Source organism: Rhipicephalus sanguineus, unplaced genomic scaffold (assembly GCF_013339695.2).
Source record: "Rhipicephalus sanguineus isolate Rsan-2018 unplaced genomic scaffold, BIME_Rsan_1.4 Seq1134, whole genome shotgun sequence".
NCBI lineage: Eukaryota > Metazoa > Arthropoda > Arachnida > Ixodida > Ixodidae > Rhipicephalus > Rhipicephalus sanguineus.
The window spans coordinates 53,876-80,001 of NW_023614384.1; the positions used below are offsets into that span (position 1 = coordinate 53,876).

General features: G+C 46.1%; 1 protein-coding gene across 1 annotated transcript; it reads left to right on the plus strand.

The window, feature by feature from the left end:
- Window positions 1-144: 144 nt before the first annotated feature.
- On the plus strand, window positions 145-19,228 carry LOC119376240 (E3 ubiquitin-protein ligase NRDP1; the record flags this gene model as incomplete). Its single annotated transcript, XM_049411380.1, is given in 5 exon segments — window positions 145-330; window positions 685-796; window positions 3,632-3,931; window positions 8,235-8,345; window positions 19,146-19,228. Coding segments are annotated over 4 exon segments (584 nt in total), but the record flags the coding sequence as incomplete, so codon positions are not given.
- Window positions 19,229-26,126: the final 6,898 nt, after the last annotated feature.

Below are 26,126 nucleotides of genomic sequence, written 5' to 3' on the forward strand. Positions count from 1 at the left end.
AACTACAGTGAGCATATATATTTCTACCTAATTTAAGCACATTTTATTTAAAAGTTATAAGCTTTTTTCTTAAAGAATGGTAGCGTCACTACAGCATTTCGCAATTACGGCAATGACTCTCACAACCATCGGCCGAAGTTGCAGCGTGCTTTTCAGGTGTCCTCTTCCTCGGGTCAAGGAATTCATTGTTTAGTTTGGATGTAATGCAAATGTGCTAGATTGGAGCGTGATCTCTCGTCGCTGTGGCCTGCACCTGTTCCTTCTTTTGAATGTGTGTCTCTTGAAATTGTTTCATTCGACGGCTGTCAAGTTCTGGGTCGTGTTCAGCGTAAGTCAGAAACGATGTTGAAGTTAAGTAATGGATAAGCCTAGATAGTTCGGCAGATTAATGTGTCATCTCAGTTATTATTCTACGCCATAGTGGACGAAACTACGCTCGAGCTCTCGGCACTTCCAGCTCTCAGCGGAATCCTGAAGGAGCACATCTCGTTGTACTTAAAGTTGTGTCACGACTTCGCTTTAAAGGAAGGTGATTTTGAGCTACACTGGCATACGGTTGGCGTATTTTAAAACAAAACTTCCAGTTTTCTTCGCGACTAATAGCTGATGTTCGTGCCCGCTTTGGACCGACTTGTGCAAACGATTTCGATAGCGAGTGTTGACCGAGTTTGTGTATTTCTAGAGACGCCTGCCGTGCTGCACGACCATGGGTTACGATCTTTGCCGTTTTCAAGGCGACGTCGATGAAGAGTTGATCTGCCCGGTTTGCTCAGGTGTTCTCGAGGAACCCCTACAGGTACGAAACGTTGTTTCGCTTTCCTTGTTGCTTTTTACGCTTTTTCATTGATAGTCGGACTGGCGGTTCGAGCCTGCTGAAGTTTGTTTAGGTTCTCATGGCATTATCGAAAGCGTGTCGTGCTTAACGGTGCTTTAATCCGTGTTTCGCATTTAATTCCTCAACTCCGTGCGATTTTCTACTGTGTATTCTTCATCACATAGTTTGTGTGCAAACTGGCAAATATTTCCCGCTTGAAGCATGATGTTAATTGTGGAGGAAGTGTTGACGCTGTTGAACAGTTCACTCGGTGTTGTTTACAAAACGTATGCATGCTTCGTACGCTCTACCTAATTTTACTTAGCAAACACCTGCGTGGCTATTGCAGTGACACTGCTTACCCATATCATAAGTTTCTTAAAACGAGCACTCAACTACAAGCACTTTATTTATTTATTACTCGTTTTTTCAATACTGCCAGCAGCCTCTTGGCAGCCAAGATAGCGGTGTGCCGGCACATAAACAAGAAGTTATCACTGGCCATCAGTTTAGTGTGACAGCTGCAGCAAAAAGCAAAAAAGATTGTTGGGTTTTATTTGCCAAAACATGAGGTAGAGGACTCCTGATCAATTTTGACCGCTTGGTGTTTTTTACCATGCACCTAAGTCTAAACACTTTGCATTTTGCCTCCATTGAAATGCGGCGCTGAGATCTGGAATTCGGCCAGCATCCTTGAGTTTTGCAGCGCTATATGTTACCCACTATGCTACCACGGCAAGTCCATCAAAAAAAGTACAAAAATAAGGTAACAGGCTTTGCAGCAAGTGTGAATAAAGATTGCAGGCAAGTGAGGCAGTTTACCTAACCAGCAAAAAGAAAACAAACGTAGTATCAAGACCTCATATAGGCAATTAAAATAAGTGCACACTGCCTAGACCCATTGTACTATGCTCCTATGAGGGTGGTCATGTTTGGTCATGTGGTCATGTGTCCATTGCTTGCCTTGCTGCACTTGCGCTGCGTCTGGTTTGCAGTGGCAGTGCACGACAGGGCCGTAGTGCACCAAACTGCTGTACTGGCTTCACATACATTCTTCCATTAAATCACGATTTACTGTCCTTCGCTCATTGCTTTTTCTTCATTTAGAGCCAGAGGTTTCAAAGCCATGGGTTGTCATGTTCTTGCTTGAGTAATAGTGATTGCTAGGTTATTACATTTTTTTATTAATGCAAAGCATTAGGAGCCTTACTGTGAGTAAAAAAGGATTGTTTATTGTCATTAGCAGATATTGAGTATTGTAGGAAATTTATAGTATATATATTGTGACAAATAATATCATAGGCACAATGTAATATTACGTATCAACATAAAGCTAAATGAATGTACTTCTGAATGGTATTACGTTAAGACACTAATATTAGGGTGCTATATGCTATAGTAATAATGGAAAATAAGATTTATTAAACATTGCACAGAACATTCCTAATATCGTGCTTCCTACGTGAAAAGAAAAAAAAAAAAGAAAAATAATGTGAAATATACAGAGTGCTTTCTTAAGAGTTGTCAGTAATAGAGGAAAGTTCAAATGATCAAGCTTGTAAAGCATAGGAACCACTATATTTTTTTTTTCTGCCTAGTCAAAAAGGAAGTTTCTTTTTTTTTTTTCTCTCTTTTTGAGGGGCTCCTTTCTTGGTTGAACACAACGAAATGAATCCACCAGATAAAGGTTTGGATTCCACCGACGGAAAGGGTGCTTTTTCGTCCACTTCAATTCATTCCAGCTTATGTCATAATTACTACCACCACAATTAAAAACAACAAATAATGTCCCCTATGCTTTCCTTGGCTTAATTGTCTGTTGGATTCATTTGGGTGTTCCATCAAGTTACACAGTTATAATGTTCTCTTCTAGAAATTTTCCAAACATAGTAATACAATGAATATCAGTAAGGAGCGAAATAAATTTTCTATTGAGCAATAGGTATTTTAGCAAGTTATGCTAAATAGAAAGACAGAAAGAATCTCGTATGCCAAAAGGTAACACTGAACATGACATCAAGACATCCTAAAGTATTCCTTAACTCTACACAATTAAAATATTCTGAATGTGTAAGCCACAAAAAAGTACTCATATTATAATGTCTGACACTACCTAAATATCTGTAATCTCATCGTTCTCGCCTTGTGCATCGATTAGGTGTGACACATGTAGTTAACCTTAGTGGCGCTTATCGCCATAATGTTGTGAGGTGCCTAGTAGCTTTAAAGGCACTGTTCCATCTGCCCAATATAGTAGTGAGTTGCTTTGATGGCTATGCCTTGCCAACATATTGCATGGATTATTGAAAGAACACCATCTTGGAGGGGTTCAAGCACAATGCTGAACCTTGCCGTTGCAGGCAGTGCTTTGCCCTGTTAACCATGATAGTGGTTCAGTAACCTATTCTCTGGCTCAGACTTGTGGCTTGCCAATGCCTAGCAGTCTGCCACTGATACATTGTGCATGTGGATAAGGAGATGATACCAGGTAAAAGAAAGATACATTAAGTGGAGTCTCGCCTTTTCCTTTAGTCCCAGTGAGAGATTTGTTGTTAGCATGTGGAATGTATATTATTTTGGTCAACTCCCACATATCGCTGTATTGCCTGTTCTGCCGTCTTGGAGAACAGCTAACCCCACCACAGCTAAAGAACAGCTGAGTGCTGGAGGCTGACCTTGGTGCTCACATCAGACAAGAGCTTTTCCATCCTCCTCACTTATTCTGGGAACATGATACCCCTGCTGGGAATGTATTTTTTTGTGCTGGCTTCATTGCCATCATTTCAGACCTGCACTTAATATGTGTATTCTCTCCAGGCCCCTCAGTGTGAGCATGCCTTCTGCCAAGGCTGCATCTGCCAATGGTTGTCACGACAGCAGACATGCCCTGTTGACCGGCAGTCCATCACTGCAGCACAGCTTAAGCCTGTGCCACGCATTCTGCGAAACTTGCTGTCCAGGCTGCAAATGTCATGTGACAATGCCCAGTTCGGCTGCAGTGCCATTGTCAAGCTTGACTGTCTGACATCACACCGAGAGACTTGTGAGCACAACCCTCGGCGACCAGTGCCATGTGAGCAGGGCTGTGGCCTTGTTATTCCGAAAGATGAACTGAAGGTTTGTTGACATACACTTGTAATCTCGTTGGGAATTATTCCAATAACGTACTGTCATTGAGAATTTCATGTTAGACATAATTGTAGTGAGAGGCTTGACATATTGGAGCATTCACCTATGGACATCACACAAGAACCTTTATAAGACAATGTAACACTCACATCACCATATTGAATAACCCAAAGTAGAAGTTTCTTGCCATTCCTAAATTAACTTTGTGTCAGTGGTGACGTTATACACATAATGATGTGCATGAGAAAATTTTAGAATACGATTTTCTTTTTGCTGCCTGTAACTTGCAAAAGATTTGCTACCTGTGTCACTTATGGAGGCAGTGCCACTATGGCATGATAATAGGTATTGTGTTTCATTTTTTTCTTTTGTTCTTTTTTTTTAATATATTTCTTTCATTTCAAATGTATTGTCATTTTATGACATTCAAATGTATTGACATATAGAAAAAAATGTATGGTTCATTGTCAGACACTGCCCGAAAAGCTCTTTCGTGGTTAATTTGCACGCATTTTCTGACAATGCATTATGCGCCATCTCTTGAAAGAGGAAGTAGACATGTTTTGCTTGCTTTTTTTTTACAATAGGTGGCAGTACTTGCGCAATTTGGAACCTTGAATTATTTGAGTGCTCAGGCAGGCTCAATGAGTCTGTTTCCATGCTGCTTCCAGTGAAGCATGTCTGGCTGCTTAATGAGTGCCTTTTACAGCGATAATTCATAAGCTTTTAGCAAACCAAAGATGATTTCAGTGAGGAAGAGGACTACAGTAGAATCTCGTTACAACGAACTTCGCGGGACCGCCGAATTTAATTCGTTATTATGGAATATCGTAGTACTGAAAAATGATGTCGGTAATGTAACACAACAGCGAAAATAAGTTACCTTTGCAGGAGGTACACGTGTTGGGGCTTAAACAATAAACGAAAACACTGGGCACCGAGTGGAAACAATTTACTACTTAAAAAAGTCTGTTATCTTCTTCTGGCGAGTAGAAAGCAGGCACTGGTGCATGTATGCCTCCACGTCTGCAACCTTTCTAAGGATGTCTTCGGGTACATCCGTGCAGCACCCGAGATACGATCGGGTCTTCTCAAGGAACACCCCAACATCCGAGCTGGAAATAGTCTCTTCCGTTGTCCCAGACTCTGCATCTCCAGCGTCGTCACAGCTACAGCAATCTTGCTCACGCACTTGACTCACGATTTCTTCGCAGGTGAGCTCTGCGGACATAACCGCTGCGCAGTCACTGTCTACGTAATCCTCAAAGGTTACCGCAGTGCCTACCAGGAGCTTCTCGGTAAGCTCATTCCAAAGCTCTGGGTCGAGCTCCGCTTCGTCATCGCAGTCTCGTGGCGTAGGCTCGCAGTCTTGTGGCGTAAGCGAAGTCTCGAGAAGACCTGCCTTTCGCCAGCAGTCGCTAATGGTGCTTGCCTTGACGTTCCACCACGACCCTGTCAGCATTTCTGCGGCTTGACGGATGTTGACCTCCGTAGGCAGCTTCAGTCGTATGTTAATGAGAAGGCGCTGCACAAGTCGCTTCCGAAATTCGGCCTTCACACATCTTATTATGCCCTGGTCTAAAGGTTGGAGCAAAGACGTACAATTCGGGGGCAGAAATTCAAGCTGCACATTGCTCAAACACATGTTCACCATAATTGCCAAGCAGTTATCAACGATTAGAAGAACCTTCTTGTTTCTTCTTCAGTGTGTTGTCGAACTGCAGCAGCCTCTGCGTGAACAGTTCCCACGTCATCCACGCTTTCTTATTTGCCCGATAGTCGCAAGGCAACGAGACGTTTTTCAAGCAGCAAGGCTTGGCGGACTTGCCAATAACAAGAGGCTTGAGTTTTTCCGTGCCTGTGGCGTTGCAGCAGAAGAGCACTGACGCGCGAACACGCGATTTTTTCTGCCCTTGCATTTTTCACCTTTAAAGTTCATTGTCTTATCAGGTAACAGCTGATAAAAGCACGCCGTTTCGTCAGCGTTGAAAACGTCGTCTGGACTGAACGACTCAACGATTTCCTGAAAGCGCTCGTTCCGCCAGGCAATCGCACTTTCGGCATCAGCCGCCTTTTCTTTCCTGCACACGACTTGTCACATGATGCCATTCCTTTGCCAGACCTGATAGAGCAATCCGGCACTTGCGTCGAAGCCGGAGGTGCCCAAAGCGACCACGAACTGTCGCGCCTTTTCTTGAATAATAGGGCCTGACAAGGGCACACCGTGTTGTCTGGCATCCTTAAACCATGTGAGGACGGCGTCGTCGACGGTTTGGTGGTTGCCCAGCCGCAAGCGTTTTCTTGAGGGAGCCAGCTGTGATTCTCGATGTAATTTCACGATCTTCTCCCGATCCTTCAATATCGTTGCCACTGTTGACGGCACGATATCGCGCTCCCTGCATATGTCCACTTGCTTTTTTCCAGCATTCAGCTCCGTCAGAATGTCCACTTTTTTTCTTGAGTGAAAACTGCAGCTTCTTTTTAATGCTGGGGCCAGGAGAACTCATTGCCAGAGAAGCGACTGCACAACACGATCTCAACTTTGCAGCTCCAAACGACAGCAACTGGAAACGTGAGAACAGCGGCAACAGCGGAACTAAGCCTACGACGTTGTTTGATTTGGTTTGACCAGTTTGACCGGTTGGTGACGCTCGCATTGATGTTGACGCTGATGGGGCTGCACCCATGGAAACGGGTTTCCCGGCGCATATCTGCTGCAGATGATGATAGGTGTAAGCTTCAGTGATTTCCGTACCGAAACATTCACGGAACTTTGTAATAACGAAGCATCTTGTTGATTTCGGGGTTAAATTACATACGTTAATCTGAAATATTCGGTATTCTGAAATTCGTAGTACTGAAAGTTTTTTACATTGGCAATATAGGCATTTTGGTGGGGATTTCAAAAAAATTCATTAATCTGAAAATTTCGTTAATTTGATGTTCGTAGTAATGAGATTTTACTGTACATGCCTTCATCAAATGAGGAACATGGTGATTCTACAGAAGCCAGTGATGAACATGACGATAACACTGGAGACGGCCACTCTGGTAACAGAGAACCATGTTCTTCTGCAAAACATGCAGCAATAATCTTGGACTGCACCCAGGGGTGTGCTTTGAGCGCTTCCACACATTGATTACCCAGGTATAGCTGAAAGACTTGGGCACAAAATCAACTTCAAAAATAAATGTGTGATGAGCTTTTTTTTTTCTTTTTCCTTTTTTTTCTTTTGCGGCACCCGATACTGGCGAAATAGTTTTGTACCGGAATGGCCTGAAAGTTGGTAAAAGTTTCAGATCACGAAGGGTGAAACTATAAAGTCTGGTTTCTGAGGATCCCATGTAGTGTTTTTTTTTATATTGTTATGTGATTAGGTTTATGACAGTGTAATAGAGCAAAGCTCACTTCAAAAATTGTGAAACAATCTTTTGCAATACCAAAGGTAAGGCAACGTATATGGGGTTTTTTGCGGCAAGTTTTATTTAGTTGAAGAAACCTTGATGGCTTTTTCCAACTGCCTTCATCCAGCGTCATTGAGGTCTTAGTGGAATGTGAAAGCTTGACTCTAGTTTTATCACTAGTAATGCCGGTGACTTGTGTGTGTTTGCGACCACTTTTCGTGTGTATGTCTTCTGCCCCAGGGTCATAGGAAAGATGAGGTTTCAGATGTAATTTTTTAAACTGGACAATATGATGTGTGCTCTTTTGAATGCTGAGAAGATCTTGCAGCAGTTCGGAAATTTGTCAACCACTGCAGCCTGGGAGGTTTAATTGCCCTGTAAATGAACGGGCTGTCTCTAATTTATTGTTGCTATGACTTTTACAGAATTCATATTGCCCTGAAATTGGGATAAATCATGATTGCATATAATTTATATTTGACTATATCCTACTTAAACTTTTATTTCTTGTCCTTACGAACTAGCCAGGAATCGTGTTAGCCAGCTGGTAAGAACTATTCATCTTGTAGCATGAGATATAAGTTGCTTGCAAAGGTAACCAACCCACCCCCCTACTCATACCATGATTGGGCAGCACATCGGTGAACTGTTGTTAATTTTTAATGGCATAGCCTGAAGAATAAACACCTGAAGTAGAAGCAGTAACTTTCTTGTTGGAGAATGCAAAAATGCAGGTCAAAACCAGAAAGAGGATGTCACTTTTGCTCATGGTGGTGCCTTGGCATAAGTGGCTACATTTGGTAAACTCCTAGGAAAGACAGTGTGCTTCAGCATTCGGCAAGATCAAACCAGTATTTAACTTCTCTGGGTTGTTCTTTCTTCAAAGGACCACAACTGTGTTAAGGAGCTTCGATCACTGGTGCAGTCTCAGCAACAAAGGCTCAACGAGTTCCAACTGGAGATCAGGGAGCAGTGGCGAGAGATCAACTTGCTCAAGGTAAATGGAATCTTTCTTTGTGGTAGACTTGATGTGTCACTGCACGTTCCTGGTTTATTTAATAAAATTGACTTGGCCACATCTAACAATATAAACTAAGTTAAAAGATCTTAAAGCACATTCAGCTCCCTAAGTGCCATCATGTATTGTCCAACCCTTCGTGCCTTATGCTTTTTTCTGGCAGTGATACCTTGAAACCCTGACTGACTAAGAAAGTTTGCTGCTGACGGGTATTCGTCAGGCTGAATAAGTAAACCTCACATAACGTACAGAGGACATTTTAACAACATATCGAGGGAAAAATCATGCTTGCAGCAATCTTTCAATAACGCAGATTTCTCTTTTTGGTCTTTGTTTTTTTTCCCTCTCTCTCGTTTTGACACCGGCGAGAATGCCAGTTAAAAGATGCTACCTGATGCTAATAACTCTGATTTTTTGACAACCTCTCTTCATTGCTTGGTTGGTATTTTTTGTAATGTTGCCAGTGAAGCATAAGCACTCTGTATTACCATAACTGGCTGCCTATCTAAATCTTGCATGGTTTTATGGTTTATATAATAACCTCTATGGTTGCTTTATCAACGTGGTAAACAGCACAGAGAACAGGACAAAGGACAATCAGTGATGCTTCCACTGCATGAACTGTGCCGAAACGCAAATCCGGCTACGTATATCCTGCTACATTTCCACAAACTGCTGTAAAGCTGCGCCCATACTGCACCAAAGGGTACGCTCTGGCTTTGAAAGACAATACAGTCGAACACGGATATATCGAACTCGAAGGGGATCGCGAATTAGTTTGATATATGAAAAATTCGATATAAAAAAATACGGGCCCCGAGACCTTACCAGTGGCGATCGATCACCTACCATCGGCGCATTCAAGAATGACAACTAATTCTGCACACATGATGCAACCGAATGTTTTTATTTGCGTGAAAAAAAAAAAATCGCTTATCTTGGCCTGCTTCTTCGTCTTCAAAATGAAGTTGAAGACGCTGGCCTCAATCTTATCGAGGCTGTCCAGGCGCGACAGCCCGGTTCCCTCTATGTCGCCTCAAAATTGGCGAATCAAGCCGAATGCTGCCGCCACTTCAGCGGCGGAGTACGCGCGTGTAGCCGTCGCCTCGTCCGGACGATCTTCGTCGCCACTTGAGCTGTTGGCCTGGGCATCCTGGGTCCCTGCAACCGCAGCTACAATGTCCTCATCAGCAAGGCTTGCAACAGCCTGAACATTGCAGTCCGCTTCCACGAAATCGTTCACAGACACTTTGGGTGGAACGGCAGCCGGGAAGAGGGCAACAACTCGCGAAACGTGTCGTCTATGCGCTCGTCATCACCGTCTTCACCGGTTTCTGCAAGTTCCGCCGTCACGAAGCCTGCCTTCCTGAAGCAGTTGGCCACTGTGTCCGTCTTCACGTCTCGCCAGCCGCCCGTCACCATTTGAATGGCACCAAGCAGGTCACCCTTCAGCTCAGTGCCCATGCGGAGGTTGACCAGCAGCACATCAAGGAGTCATTTCCTGTAGCCCACCTTGAAGGACTTGATGATGCCCTGGTCGAGCAGTTGCAGCTTCGCTGTCGTGTTGACCGGCAGGAACTTCAGCTCGATGTTTTTGAGCTCGCAGATGAGCACGCACGCGAAAGAGGAATGCTGGTGGGGTGCAACAACTCACGGAAGTGAACCAAGGGACCTCTGCCAACAGAGCGCTCGCGATCAGTCTCGATGGCTGCGATGGCTATCTGGGCTACCTGCGAGGGCAGCAGCGATGTACGAAAGGCGCGAGCTGTGGTTGGCTGAGCATATACGAAAGGCATGGGCTGTGGTTGGCTGATCAAAACTCACAAAACAGCAACAACAAAAAAAAAAAAGAAAAGAAAAGGTGAAAGGAGGAGGCCGCGGCTCCTTCGTTCCTGCTCTCCAAGCCGATGGTAACGCGGAAAAAGCATGAGAAAGAGAGAGAAAGAAAGGGGGGGGGGAGCTGTTTCGCAAGTTGGAGAACGCGCCCAACAGGAGTACAGTCCGAGCCCTCTCGCCCTCATGTTTTTCGAATGTTTCGGGTGTCGGCTGAGGCGCGGTGCCGCAAAGGTCGTGGGGCGCAGCGAGTGCTAAAGTGCACCTTCCAGCTCACGCAGCATTCGATATAAACGTGTGAATTTCTATACTTTTACAAAGGATTTTCAAGGGGATAATTTGCGTGTTCGATATAGCTGAAAATTTGAGATATGTGGGTTCGATATATCCGTGTTCGACTGTTCTAAGTCTCGAGTGCTATTTATCATTTCACCATCAATCTAGTAGCTCACCATCGTGAGCTACCAGATTCATGCACACTCAGGCGATTTCGAGCCATGCCAAACTAGATTGTAGGACTACTGTGTTCGTAGTAATGCCTGCTACATCAACACATTTTACAGCGAAAGCTGTTCCTTCACAGTACGAGGGCGCCTGTGTGGCTCATAGTGTGGCTGCTCCTCTTCAGGCTCTTCGTTCTCGGATTCGTCGCCATGCATCACTTCCTTGACGATTTCCTCATCAGTCAGAGAGCCGGCAGTGGCAACGCCATCAATGCCGATATAATCGTCGAGTGTCACTGCATCAGGCATAACACTTCCTAAATCCTGCCCGTCATCGGCACCATCGTTCGGCGACACTTCGGCCACTGCGGCATCGCTGGAGTCGAGTACAACAAAGCCACTGTGTCTGAAACAGTTGGCAATGGCGCGCGCAGGCGTGCTCTGCCACACATGCGCGAAGAATGCTAACAGCGCTCAGGAGACTCGCGTCGTATTGTTTGCCGACGTCATGGCACAGGAGCTACTTCTTGCCGGGAGAGCCCATTTTTCAGGGCACGCAAAATTTCTACTTTGGTGGTGAAGTCCTTGGCCTCGTACTTGGGCCGCTTCGCCGGCGTTGCCATCGGCGGAGAGTGCGTTCACACGAGATGTCAGCACAAAAGCACCAGCAACGATCAAGCTAAAGGAGCCGTACTGAATTGTTCCTCGATAAAACAGCGTTCAACGATGCAGCACACCAACGGTAACAAAGCAACAAAAATGACACCGCGCCAAACCCACACCACCCACACGCTATCACGCGCGAAGAAAAGGCGTTCGAACAGTCTCAAGTCAAGCCAAGCCGATAATTGATGTCCATGGCGATGCTGCGTTTGAGCTTCACTTTTGTTCCGAATGGTTCTTTTTTCGTTTTCGAGCCTCGCCAGCGACCCGAAAGTCGCCGAATTATCCGATTTGCGGTCAAATCCGTCCGAAATAACGAGCGCCCAGTCTCATAGAGTGATGCATATATTTACACGGACCAGATGACGTGTCCGAATTAACCGATTTTCCGAATTAACGAGAGTCGAATTAACGAGCTTTTACTGTACAGGCTTCATGTCGAGAAGGAATCACATTAAAGGGGTCATGAAGCACCCCTTGGGCTTGTTGAAAAAGCACATCCTGCGGAAAGCTGACACGGCTATATTTTTAAACAGAGGCCGGTTCTCACTCTCGTCGGTGGGCGGGGCGTCTGCCCGTTGACTTCGCGGATCTGCCTGTTTACGTCGCAAGAGACATAGCATGCTTATTGGCCGATAGCCGACGTAAATCGAGAGCAGCGTTCGGATCAGATGCGCTTCTTGCTACGGGGTGCCGCCACTTGCCAGCGACGCACTCCTCAGTACACGGTAGCCGCACTTGCGCACGTGAATCACAGCGGGAGAGCGATCGCGTTTCATGACGCGCGCTGACATAACTTCTTTCCCCCGTGCCATCCCTCCCCGTGTAGCTTCCAGTGCGCTCGTCGGCACGAGAAAAGGGAGAAAGCGCTGAGAGCGTGCGCCCAAACCCCGTAACTCCGCTCATTCTTGACGGATTCGAGAAATTTTTGTGGCAATCGATTCGGGAGGCAGTAAGCTCCGATACTGAGGTCATTAGATTATTACTTAGAAAAGTGATTCATGACCCCTTTAACATTTGTAATATAGTGTGGTAGAAAAGCAAAATAACAATGAGACATCACATAACGCAAATTCTGTAAGTAGGCGTCAAACAATGCGAATTGCCCAACGAGTGGGTCGTTGAATGCTTCCAACCCATTACGAAAGGCTAGCCATAATTCTTCATCATCAGGCACAGCATCAACAAAGTGCAGAATGCCTTACAGATGTGTAGCGGGTACCACGGTTCTCTGCAGAATGACGTCCCTGCCGGCGGCAAGTTATCTTTTCATCCACTTTACTTTCTTCACATTTATATCCCAGTTATTACGAATAACATCTGCTATACTTTCCTTGGCATTATTGTCTGTTAGTTCTCATTAATTGAACTGGTATAGCGCATTACGAGGAAAGAAGACAAGGCCGAGCAGACCGACATTAATATTGTGTCTAACAAAGAAAAACGAGCCCTTAAAAGCCATCGTCTTTCCTTCATTCATAGCAAGAGTCTTGTTCTGGCAGATTTGGTGCCTTCAGGTAGTATGCGAGGGATTATTGGTCAGCTGCAGCTCTTAAAAGATCACGTGCTACGTGACGGCAAAAAAGCAGAAAAAGAGTGTTCCCACACTCGCTGCTATGGCTGCGATCGGCACTGACTAACACTCCTAGGTTTAAAAAATGCACATATATACCCTCTAAAGTGGACTGGGGGATGACCGCCACCGTAGCTCAGTGTAGAGCATCTGACGCGTTATTCGAAGGTCGCAGGTTCGGTCCCTGCCGGCGGCAAGTTATCTTTTCGTCCACCTTACTTTCTTCACATTTGTATCCCAATTATCACAAATAACATCTCCTATAATTTCCTTGGCATTATGTTCGGTTAGTTCTCATTAATATTGTGTCTACAAAAGGGGCATAGTGGCTGCTTCTCTACTTCAGAAAAATTATGATGATTTATAACATAGTGTGTACCTCCCAAGTGTATTTGTATTAGTTGCCAAGGGAGCCCATAAGGCCCCCATGATCCATTTCCTCAGGGCGCCAATACAGTTCTTTCCCCCCTTTCTCACGTTAACATATGTTATATGGCGTGGTAGGAGAGTGAAATAACGACCGGGCATCACACAATGCGAATTACGTAACTAGTGGGTTGTTTAAAGCTTCAAACCCAATAGAAAGGGCTCAGCCATAAACCTTCCATATCATGCGTCGCATCAAAAAAGTGCATGTAATGCCTTACAGATGTGTAATGGGTACCTCACTTCTCCTCAAAATGACCAATAGTGGCATAGTCAGTGCCTCTCAACTTCACAAAAATAATGATTTATGGTGTAGTGGGTACCTTGCAAGTGTACTTGTATTAGCAGCCCCAAGAGAGTTAAAGGGACACTAAAGGCAAATAACAGTTCATGTCAGAGTGAAAGCCCAATATATAACAACTTCTAAAACGGCAATATTATCTACAGCAGTGCCCTACTTACCGAGAAATTAAGCTAAATGTATCACACGATGAGCGCCACGAGTGGGACATTTTCGAAGTGATCCCGATGACGTAAGGAAGTCGGCCTACAATAAATCACTAGTAATCAAACTAGCAGCAGTAAAAAAAGAACTTTCCGAGCATCAAAAGACGTAATAAAATGCTGTTTGTTCGTTTCCGCTTGATTCATGGAAAACAAAACCTCCGTGGCGTTGCCATGGGGAACGGCGCGCGTGGTTCAAAGGTTCCGTTTTCGCCGAACTGTGCCTCGCCCGTCTCAGTGGTAGTTTCGGGATCGCGTACTGCCGTGCGTGTTTTGCGCGCTCGTGAAAGTCGCTCTGACAGAAAGTTCGACAAAATGCCGCATGCGTGTGATATTGCCGGATGCCCGAATGGTGCACAACGCCAGCGCTGCAGCAAGGAAACCGGTGTGTCTTTTCGCTGGGTGCCGCGGAATGAACCCTTACGCTCGAAGTGGCTTAGTGACATGCCATTGCGCCAGTGTGCTAAACAGTCAAAACCTCTGCGTGTGTGCTCGCTGCACTTTCGTACTGAGGATTACGAGACCAACCGCAACTTGGTGACGGCTTTGAATGTGCCCATCCGAGCAAGTCTTTGCCGCAGCGCCGTTGTTGCTACTGTGGGTCCCGCTACTTCCGCTCGGCTGCTACTAGTGTCGGCGGCCGCGCAGTAAAAGCGGGCAACGTTGGGCACGGCAGCAGTGACGTATGAGAGTCGTATTTTCAGGCGGGAGATTTGAAGCGCGCTAACGCGATGCGGACCACTAAAAACGTGATTTTATTTCAAAATAAGCACTTCCTTGGCACAAAAGCAGCGCTACGAGGTTTCTGGACCGCTATTTCAACAATCAACGTCGACTTAATATTTGCCTTTAGTGTCCCTTTAACAACGGGCCTTAGAAATGCCACTCTTCCAGCTTTCGCTGTGACTGTGCTGCACTTTCTGCGCAGGCCTGGCATTTTTTATAGGCAGTATAAATCGGTAAGTCTGGCCGTATCTATTGTGCCCAAAAACAGCGCTTGCTGTGGCGAGGGCCTCATGACTTCCTTTGCACTATGACCGTGGTACGAGGTTGGCATCTTCACCATTCTAGCGATTACCATGCAGCACACATCCCAACTATTTTATTGCCAGTGGCCTGATCAGCAATGGATCGTTTGGCCATCATGATGTAACTGGTGGGCTTGCTGCAAACTTACATTCTGCAGTATAATTGCTCTAAATCCTCAACAGCCCCATTGTGCATTTGAATTGCATGTTCTTTGCACTGAGTCAAAATAAGACTATTGTTTGCCACAAACACGCAGATAAAACCTCGTGTTTCCTATGTAGGTACGTGAGTATCAAAGACGATAGCCCAGTTTTTTCAGTTATGCAGCCAACACGCCGAGGTCAAAAGAAATGTATTGTTTGCTTCAACTGCTGCAGACGAAACCGCTGTCACTATTGACATGATCATGAGTGGTGATTACACAGTTCTGAAGGTACATAGGGCCAACACAGTGTCACGCGTACAGCAAACACAAGAAAATGTGCACGAAGCGTCATGGCCTTTCCTGTCATTTATGCTGACGATTACTGCGATGCAGTTTCGCTTGCTTTGTTTTGGTTATGACACTAGCACCACTTTCGCTGTTTTGCAACACGCTGTGCTTACCTTAATTCGAGGGCCATCTTGATAGACCGGTGTTCGTGCAATGAATACATCCGAATTAAGGAGAGCTTGATGCCATTAACTAATGCATATGCCTGCAAAGGACTGGCAGATGAGTCCTAATTGTCTTATGCTCGAGTTTAAACGAGGTTTTCTGTATTGCCTCAATGTTTTTCCCTCTACATGTAGTTAAGGCTACATTAGTTGGTCGTATTGATGTTTTATAAGAGCAATGCTTTTTAAATATTTGGATTAAGCTTGAACACCACTTAGCACTCCTTTTTTCTTATCATTTGTCTATGGTGAAAGCAGCGCATGTGTCTTACAAATGCTTTTACTATAGGCACCTTTTCTGAAATTTCATTTTCATCGCTCCAAAAAGCATTTTTTCATGCTCTGAAAGTCAAATTTCTTCCTTTTAAAAGCATTTTTAGCTGCTCCAAAAGCTGTTCCGAAATGACCACAGCCAGTAGCGTAAATTAACTTTACAAGCAGAGCACTTTAAGGTGAAAGCTTTAAATGCTTATGTTTCAAGATCCTGTAAGGTTTGAAACATATGGTCTAAAAAAAGAAGTGCGCACGCCAGCTGCGCGTGTATTCCATTCTCTTCGTCTTTGTGGCGCTCACGTGAGTAAAAATACTGTATATTGCCGATTATAAGTCAACTCCAATTACAGTAGAACCCCGCTGATACGTTTTTGAAGGGACCGTGGGAAATAAACGTAAGAGACGGGAAACGTAAGAGCCGAAAAACAGGAAAAACGGCAAAATATTTAGTGGTACAGAATTTTATTTCAATTCTTACGAGCAGCACGAAAATTGGCGCGCTCAGCCGCGATCTAGTCGATGGATAGAAACGCGGAGCTTAGGACGGCCTCATCCACAGAAATGTAATCAACGTATGTGATTTTTTAACACCAACAGCTGTAGGCATGAAAGAACTAAGCACAAGCAATCACGACCCGGCGCGGCGAGTCCGACCGCGAACCGCACGCACGACCACGCGAGCTCCAACCAGCTCGAACTCCTCCCGTTCTCCGACAAATAACGATGATGATGAGTCTACGCCAACGCGATGGCAGAAGTGAATGCCAATCTCGAAGGCCTTGCTTTCGCAAGCAATTACGTCATACACGCCATGTTTGTGCATACAAATCTCAGAGGCTATGCTTTTGTCAATAGTAATGCCAATCTCGAAGGCCTTGCTTTCGCGCGCAGTTACGTCATAGACACCATCTTTGCAATTTGAATCTCGAAGGCCATGCTTTTGTTTGCATCAATTGAAAGATTCTGTTGCTTGCGCCTCTCATGCGGCTAATATTACGGTCAAACGAGGCCAAACTGCATGAAAATGCACCATGGCCGCTCTCTTTGGTAGTCACTCGGTCGGCTCCGAGCGCACTTCGCGACGTATCATACGGGAACGGTCCGACAGTTACGACGTAACAGCGGGGTTCCCAATACATTGTATCCTATGGGAGCTATGCCGGGACCGGCGGAAAACGATGTAACAGCCGGGAAAACGCAGCAGTGAGGAACGTAACAGCGGGGTTCTACTGTATAAGTCAACCCCCCAACTTGCAACTCCTTCTAGGGGAAAAATAAAGTTGACTCCAAACACAGCCTCATGCTGCGGCCATAGCTCACCAATAAGATTTTCAGAAGAGGGAGTGATGCAAAGAAACATTTATTTGCCCGTGATACATTGCTTACGACTTGTCGTCGCTTGAGAGAAGGATGCAGAACGGTCATTGCCATCATATGAGCTACTGCTGCTGCTCGCCGTCGGAACGAGTGCCGGTGGTACTGAGATGCTGCACGTGGAAAACGCCGCGCGGACCGATTTGACCCAGCAGGAATGAATGCTTTGCCTTCAGATCACTCACGTAGCGAAGAAACGCGCATTGTTTTTCTTCGTAGGCTTCGGGCAACCTTTGGCATTCAGTTGTGCGTCGTCTTAGGCTCAGGCTGTTCCGTTTCATAAAGTTCGTGACCCATTTCTTGGATACTTTGAACTCGGTTTGCGGCATGCACATACCCTTTGCGACAGTACGTGCTATTGCTTCAATTTCATCGTAGCAAACACTCAGGCTCTTGCTTCTCTGTCGTGAACCCAATCTCGAACCGCCTCCTCAATGGCAGGATGTCGTCCAGACTTCGGTCTGCGAAAGGAACAGCGTGTAGCAGCGCACGCGAAGATCTTGGTCCTTTGTTTTCTCCATTCCCTCACGCACTTTTCCAACACATCAAACTTGCACCCTGCTTCAACGTTGCTTTTCGACTCTGCGTAGAGGATCACTTGCCTCTTGAAAGCAGCGCTGTACTGTTGCCGGCGTAGCGGTGGCATCTTGGCGTCCATTTGGCAGCGTCACAAATCGCGCACACCCCTGCTCGCAAGCGAAGCGAAATGCAGAAATGGCGAACAGGCGTGAGTGCAAAAAGACGCAAACACGCTTGTGGGCGCATGTGACTGGTCATGTGGTTTAGTTCCCCGCGAAGTGTTGCCAGCCCACACAGTGCTGCCAGCTTTTCTGTGGAACGTCGATGGTTTGTCAACGAATCATTTCTGTTGTATGAAAACAAAACTGCAGGACGCATCGCAAGATAAATTCCTCTTTATTCATAGAGCATCGTTCGCCCTCTATCAAAGGTTTGAAATGCTGCTTTCGAGACCGTGTTTCCTAAGCAGTTCGCATTAATTCCGCATGGCGGTGATTTTTAAACACGCTCCGTAGTTTCGCCTCGCGTGGTTTTGCTATAGTTTCGCGATCGTCGTGGCAGATCACAAAAATGTCCGGCTCCGGAAGTGGCGCGCTCGCGCGTTGGGAGATAGCTGTTGCCGCGACTCCGCTGCCTCTGCGGCTGATGTTATCGATGCGTCGAACAGCAGGAAATCCGAGGATGACGACCTTTCGTCAGACCCCACAGATAAGTCGACATTACGATTCCGCATATAGGTCGACTCTGATTATAGGTCGACCCCCGAACTTTGGAAGGTCATTTTACGAAAAAAAACGTCGACTTATAATCGGCAATTATACGGTAAAATAAGAAAACGTGAGTGTGCGAGCTGCACGTCTGCTTCGTCAGCTTTGTGTTTGTGGCGTTTGCAAAACTCACGAGATACTTAGAACTAACTAAGAATGTGAAGGCCAAAGACTGCCTGGACCTTCTGTTGATCTGCTGTTAAACTTTCTGCTGATGTGTTGAACTTTATGATGAACAACTACTAAAAGAGTCTACTGTACAATTGGAGTGGTCTGAATTCATTGCAACTTAATGAGAAAATGCTTTGACAGATGCAAGCAAATATAGTACAGTAGACATACTCTGAGTTCATTGCAACATAATAAAAATGAAGTGGTTGAGAGCTTACATACACACTTTAATGTATGTAATCATAGTACAGCATCAGTTTCCACACGACTCTGGCAGAAGGTAGGCTAGACGATACTTGGAAGTGTCGTCTAGCCTCAGCATATCAGCAGAGCATTCATCATAAAGTTCAGCACATCAGCAGAACTTTCAAGTAGGCTTCCACCTTCACATTCTTAGAAAGTCTTAAGCGTCCCCCGAATTTTTGCGTCTTGTATCCTTTGCGAGTACTGTTGACCATGTGGGCCAAAGGTGAACTAGCGCAGCTTTGAATGTGTGCACTCATTCATGTTGTTAACAATTATTGCTTGAAAATCTTCTCCATTACAGGATTACATCAGATCAATGCGAACATTCAGCTCCCCCCTGCCTCCTGCCTTGGACTCCCTTGTTGAGCAGGATGAAGTCATGGGGTATGAGTGCCTTCTCTTTCTTAAAACCGCTTTTCTTTAGAGCTGTGCGAATAGCAAAATTTTGGGTGCGAAGCGAATTCGAATATTGAAGTGTGAGTGCGAATCGAATAGAATATTTTTCGAATATTTCTCGAATATTTCTAGAATGTTTCTTGAATACTTCGAAGTGAAATTGCAGAAAAAAAAATGTTGGAGAGGATTCCTAAGCATATTCTTATGAGATCACAACATGAAAGTGTTTCTTTTCGCTACGTTGATGAAGTGCTGGCGGGGTGGTGTTTCATAGTTGTCTCATCAAAAATGAGGCAATGTAGAGGCCAAATTGTATTTGTGTACATGGTTTGGTGCACATGGTCACATGTAAAGTGTTGCCGACAACATTTACACGTGATAGGCAAATATGCCATTTCCTCAGCCTCTTTCCTCTTTCAACTTCTGTGGAAACCCAACTGATATGGCGGACAAGGTTGTGCTCCCTTCAAGTCCAAAGTTCCAAATCTGCCTCGTAGACGTCTATGTATAGAACATCTGAAATTTTGATGCTAAAAAGCTTCGGCGTCTGATTTTTCGGACTTCCTGCCCAAATTTGAGGTCCAAAACAGCATTAATTGAGCCCCCACCTCTGCCGCATCTTTCATCTCCATGTTGGAACCAGCCTTTTCTTGAGTTAATACATTTGCAACCGTAGCGGAGCTTGAAAGGCAGCTTTGCCGCAATACGGGGGTGCGATGAGCTGAAGCATATTGAAAATATAGGTACCACTTCCAATCGGACGTTGACTGTCCACTTCGCTAAGTTTCGACCGTAACGGAGCTTGAGAGGCAGCTTTGCCGCAATACGGGGGTGTGATGAGGTGAAGCATATCGAAAATCTGAAGGGGTCACTTTCAATCAAACGTTGACTGTATTTGTCTTTGGGAAGTTCGAATAGTTCGAATAGTAAAATTCAAGTGCGAATCGAATCGAATAGCAAACACTATTCGAAAAATATTCGAAATTTCGAATATTCGCACACCCCTACTTTTCTTTCCCTCTCTCTCACTCTCTATTTGTTCCTGTATAGGAATTCCTTATATGCCTCTTCATCTAGGGGTTAGGATTTCTTACACTCCAGATGAACCTCAGTAACATTAACTTAGGTTTTATGAATGTAAGAACAGCACAACAGGTGAAGGACTGGCAAAGAACACACACATAACACTGCTGTTTGTTCTTCACCAGTCCTTGTGTGTTGAGCTGTTCTTACATTCATTATGTGCTACCAACATGCCCAAGTTTCCACCCTTCATAACTTAGTTTTTGATGATTTCTATACTACAGGAACTTGGTGGTAGAATGAACAAGAATGTGTTGTAATATTTTATTTGCACAAAAGCTCATAAATATCTGTGACAAAAATTGCAAGTCCATAGTACTCCTTGGCAGAGCCACTTGGTGACACTGCAGTCATGACTCAAAGAGTAGCAGTGGGCAAATGTTAGTGAGTATCGTGTCAGCCAGCCACCTTCTGACAGCCCACTGGGTTATCTCAGGTGACAGCAGGCGTGTGCCTTTATGTGCATGTCCAGGACTGCGGAGGAGAGCATAGTGCAGCAAAATGGAAGCTTGAAAAATGAGTATTGGCCCAGCATGTGGGCTAATATTTCGGCGTTTCCTTTAGCCTGGTGCCCTGCTGTGGCAGCTGCTGTGCTGGTTCTCCACATGACCAAGCACATAAACCGCCCACACACGCTATCTTGGACATAATCTACAGTGGGCACAGAAGCTGGAGAAGATGGCTAGTTGCTTGCTGTACACTTTCATTCTGTGTGCCTATTGTTGGAGGTCATGTAATCGCAAGTTTTGGAGACACCTGAGATATGAGCGGTCAGGCTGCATGACTTCCGTTTTTTATTTTTCCCTCACATAATAGAATGGAATGCGCTTGATCAGTCAACTGCCGATTTTTCGGATGCCCAATTTTCCGGACATGCTCGAAAATTCAGACGCTTTCACGGCACCGTCACCAGCCCCATAAATGTCAATGTATAAAAACGTCTGAAATTCGGACGCTGAAACCCTTTGGCATCCGATTTTTCTGACTTTCTGCACAAATTGCAGCTCTGAAAGGCATTAATTGAAGCCCCCACCTCTGCCATGTCTTATCGTCTCATAGGTTCGAACCAGCATTTTTGCAAGTCGATCTGTCTGCGACAGTAGCAGAGTCTGGAAGTCAGCTTTGCCACAATGCCGAACTGTTATGGGATGAAGCAGACCAGAAATTCAAAGGGGCCGCTATGTCTTTATGGATAAGCAGCGGAAATGCACGGAGCCGTGATAGCGGCAGGTGGCAAACGTGCCAGTACAGCTCAATTGCTGACAACCCTTCAGTTAACTACTGCTCGGTAGTGCATGTGGCATAGCGCAGTTGCATGCGTACTGCACGCATTTAATAGGTCAGAACCCAAACGCGCCACGCCGCCATTCATGCTGCTTCTTTGTGTGAGACCGCTAAGTGCACCGCACAGACACGTTCCCTTCACGAACGAAACCAGCTCGCCATTGCCGCGCCCGTGTGCAGTCAGGAACAGAGTGGGCATCACGGACCAATGACGCCATCATGACAAATGCGTGCGTACTGTACAGCAACAGTACAGTGATGGCGTCAGCTTAGTTTGCGTTGTGCTGCACACAACTAGAAACGGTCTGCTTCGCACGGCAACAAATGCTGCGTATCGGTGAAGATTCGGTGATACGTTTGCGCATCGTTTAAGTGCGCACACACATCCTGTGCTACAGTACACACACTGTACTGTAGCACAGCCAACACCAGAAAAGTTTTTAGAAATATTGAAAATGTCATGTCAGTACTCCCAAGTTTCTAATGCTTTGCGCTAGACGCTTTGCGGTCTCGCACAAAGAGGCAGCGCTATGCCACATGCACTACTGAGCAGTTAGCTGAAGATGCTTATGAGATGGATTGTCAGCTTTTAAGCTATACTGAAGCATTTTCCACCTGCCGCCATCACACCTCCATGCGTTTACAGTGCTTATCCATAAAGACATCGCCGCAATAGCCGCGCTGCGTTGTTGGTGCCGTGGCAGTGGCCCCTTCAGATTTTCGATATTCTTCACCCCATCACACTCTGGCATTGTGGCAAAGCTATCTTTCGGATTCTGCAACAACCGCAAATGAATCGACTCACGAAAGCGCTGGTTTGAACCTACGATATGATAGACGCAGCAGAGGTGGGGGCTTTAATTAATGCCGTTTCAGACCTGAAACTTGGGAAAAAAGTCCAAAAAATTGAATGCCGAAGATTTTCAGCGTCTGAAATTTCAGATGTTCTTATACATTGACGTCCATGGGGAAGATTAGAAACTCCGGACTCCGGACCCTTGTCTGCCACATCAGTTGGGCCTCCATAGAAGTTGAAGGAGGAGGAGAAGTTGAGGAAGTAGAGTCTTTTCCTTCCATGTGTAAAGTGTTGTTGACACCACATTGGTTGCACCAAATCATGTAAAAAAATACAATTTAGCCTCTGCATTGCCTCATTGTTGATAAGACTACTAGGGCGCACCGCCCCTCCAGTGCTTTTCACCACCCTAGCCAAAAGAAACACTTTCATGTTGCCATCTCATAAGAATAGGCTTAGGAATCCTCTGCAACTTTGTTTCTGTAATGTCGCTTCGAAGTATTTGAAAAATATTCAATTCGATTTGCACTCAAACTTCAATGTTCGAATTCGCTTCACACCCAAAATTTTGCTACAGTCGAATCCCGCTATAACGAATACCGCTACAACGAAATTTCCGCCACAGCGAATAATTTTCGATTCTCTGCCAGCCACCCAAAGAAAACAATGCGAAAAGGTCTCGTCACAACGAATACCTTTTCTGGGTATTTCAGCTTGAACGAAGTTTTCGTGACTGCCACCACATAAAGGAAAGGAGCTTGCCTAGCATTGCCGCGAAATTCCGCTAGAAACTCGACCATTTCTCGTTGCCAGAGCCGTGCGGCCGCATCGCAAGACCCGTGTCATCATCGGAGAAATGCTTTCTGCCACCACACGCACATCCCAGTACATTGTTCGCCATTGAGATGCTTGGCAACAGATCGTCCATCCGCCATGATGCTTCCGGCGGGTTTGATGCGCGTGCGGGTCGCGAAAGAATTGTTCTTCAAGAACTCCCGCCATTGTTGTGACGTACAGTCAAACCTCGTTAATACGTACCCGCTTTAAACGTACTAACGGTTAAAACGTAGTTGCGACGAATCCCCGGCCGAGTCCCATAGAGCCCAATGCATTCGCTGACCGCTTAAGCCGTAGTGGTTCGCCCTATGCCTACCGGTTAGTGCGTACCTATGCGTACCGCGATAACTTTTTCTGCCATAAAATTTTGCTGCACCAGTGAAATTCTCGACGCCATAGTGTGGCGCCAAAGGTTTCCCGTCTTTTCGAGACATGCGGAGATCGGTCGATCACCGATTCCGACTTCCGCGCGATTGCGGCGACGCCTTTGCAGGTAAGCATCGGGAAAGAACGAAGGCGAAGCGGCGGCCACCGACAAACGCGCCAGCATGACTTAGCGCCGACAGCCTTATCACAATAAGTATCTTCAGCTATCTGCTCGGGCTCGCGTGCAGCGCAGCGCTACTTTAAGCATACTGCAAGGTTTTATTTGGCCACAACCTGAACGTGCTGGGCCGCCGATCGCTGCCACCTCGTGCGGGGCAGTGTTCAAGCGCGCACCGCTTTGTAGAAACGAAAGCAGATCGCTGTTACGGAGTTGAGCGCTGCGGGGCACGGACGCCGTGAAATCTCGCTGCATTGACGCTATCACGCTAAACGCACGCGTACGGTACAGCAAGCATAGCGCTGTTGTAACCATACTGCACGCTTTTATTAGGCGACCACCCAACAAACTTCCGTCTGCTGCCAGGACCGCTACAGCGTCACGGAGGAAGCACGACATCGCCGCGTAATCTGAACAAGCTACTCGCCGCATCTGTGCAAGGTCTGGAGCGAAGCGGGCACGAAGAACACTCCCGCGACTAATGCGCGCGTGCGGTATGGCAAGCGGCCCGGCAGTGACGGCGTGAGCCAAGTAGGCGACGCGCTGCACGCAACTACCCAGGAGACGATCGGCTCCACGCAGCCGTTCCGCGTGTCCGTTTTCGTTTAGTAGTAGATCGCGGCACAGACGCATACACATTTATCGCGGAATGCAGACACTGTCTGTTCTGTCGCTATGTCGGGCACTGAGTATCCCGGACCCTGTAATAGTTTCGAAATGCTCTTTGGCGTGGGCCGCGTGGCGGCCACCGCGCGCTATCGGGCAGTCGTGCGAGAGTGCCAGGATCTTCTCTCCACTTTGGCAAAAAGAAAGAAAAGGCTTGCAGTGGGTAGTTTAGGCAATATTTGCTGCGGCACTCTTTTTTTCTTTACTGGCGGCGATGGCGTACGCCAGGAGAGGCAAATTTGTACTTGGTGGTTAATGCGTACTACTGTTTAGTGCGTAGTTATGCCGCGTTCCCGGCAGGTACGTATTAACGAGGTTTCACTGTAGCATGCAAAACAAAACTACTGCTCGTTGTCACTAGACCTGCAATCGTGAATGACATCCACGGAGTTTTGAAGGCACACACGCGGCCAGCACGCACCTAATCCAAGCTTAACTACAGTAAAACCTCATTAATTCGAACTCGGTTATTTCGAGTTTCTGCGGTCCCGTATTTTGCAATGTAAATCTGAGGAGATATTTTGAAGCGGCGGTCAGCGCCAGCCCGGTTAATTCAAAAACTTTTAAGTGCCATGTGCCAATTCCCGATCCCGATTTCGCCGCAACTCCACGGAAGCTACGGCCATTAGGAGCCACAGGGCGATGCAGTGTAGCGATATTAATGAGTGACAGTTGAAGCAACCCAGCCTCGCTGGTGCTAGTGCAACAAAAAGTAATAAAGGAAAAAAAAACGCGGTCTCGTGGTCAGCTACAATGTGCGCCTGCGGAAAATAAGACGTGCTTTACTGCAACACAGCGGTGACACGCGGGCAGCATGTCGCATGCTTCTCACGTCAGCGCGTCATGATTTACCCATTCTTTCTGGGAAAAGAAAAAATAATAAAAGGACGACCTGACGGAATTCATGATGTATGCGAACCTCCGACTGGCGGTTGCTCCGGCAATTTGCACACTTGCACTGCTGGCGGAGTTCTTGCCTGTAACGCCTACTTCGAAAACTTAAGTGATCATGTTTTCCAGCCAGAACAGATCGCGGATTCCGTCACACTGGCCATTACTATATTCTTTATTTTACCAGAAAGAATGGGCGAATGGTCGCATCATGACGCGCTGACGCTGCGAGGAGCAGGTAACATGCTGCCCGCGTGTCACCACTGTGCTGCAGTGAATCACGCCGTTTTTTCCGCAGGCACGCATTTCAGCTGATCGCGAGACTTCTTCTCTCTTTCTTTGTTCTTTTTTCGCTGACAGCAGCGAGGCCCGCCGTTTTCCCGGGTTTGCGGCAAAAATGGGACCGGCTATTGCTGGAAAACAACCCTTGGAGCCGCAAACTAGAAGGCCAAACGACCACCTTTGATTACTTTCAGTAATTCAGCGTTCCTTGCATCCCGCTTTTTGTATGTTTTGTTAATTCGAAAACTCGCTTAATTCAGAAGTTTTTCACAGTCCCAGGGCCTTTGAATTAACGAGGTTTTACTGTACATTGTGCCGCAACCACTGCGAACACAAACGCGGTCGGGTCGACGCGATCATGGGCTACCACGAAAGTACGCGCGCATCCAACGTACGCGCACTGACTCAAAGTAATGCTGCAGTCAAAACAATGGTAGACGCGATCACAGATAGCAACGATGCAGTTCTGAAGGCACGCGTATGGCCAGAGCACACAGATTGAA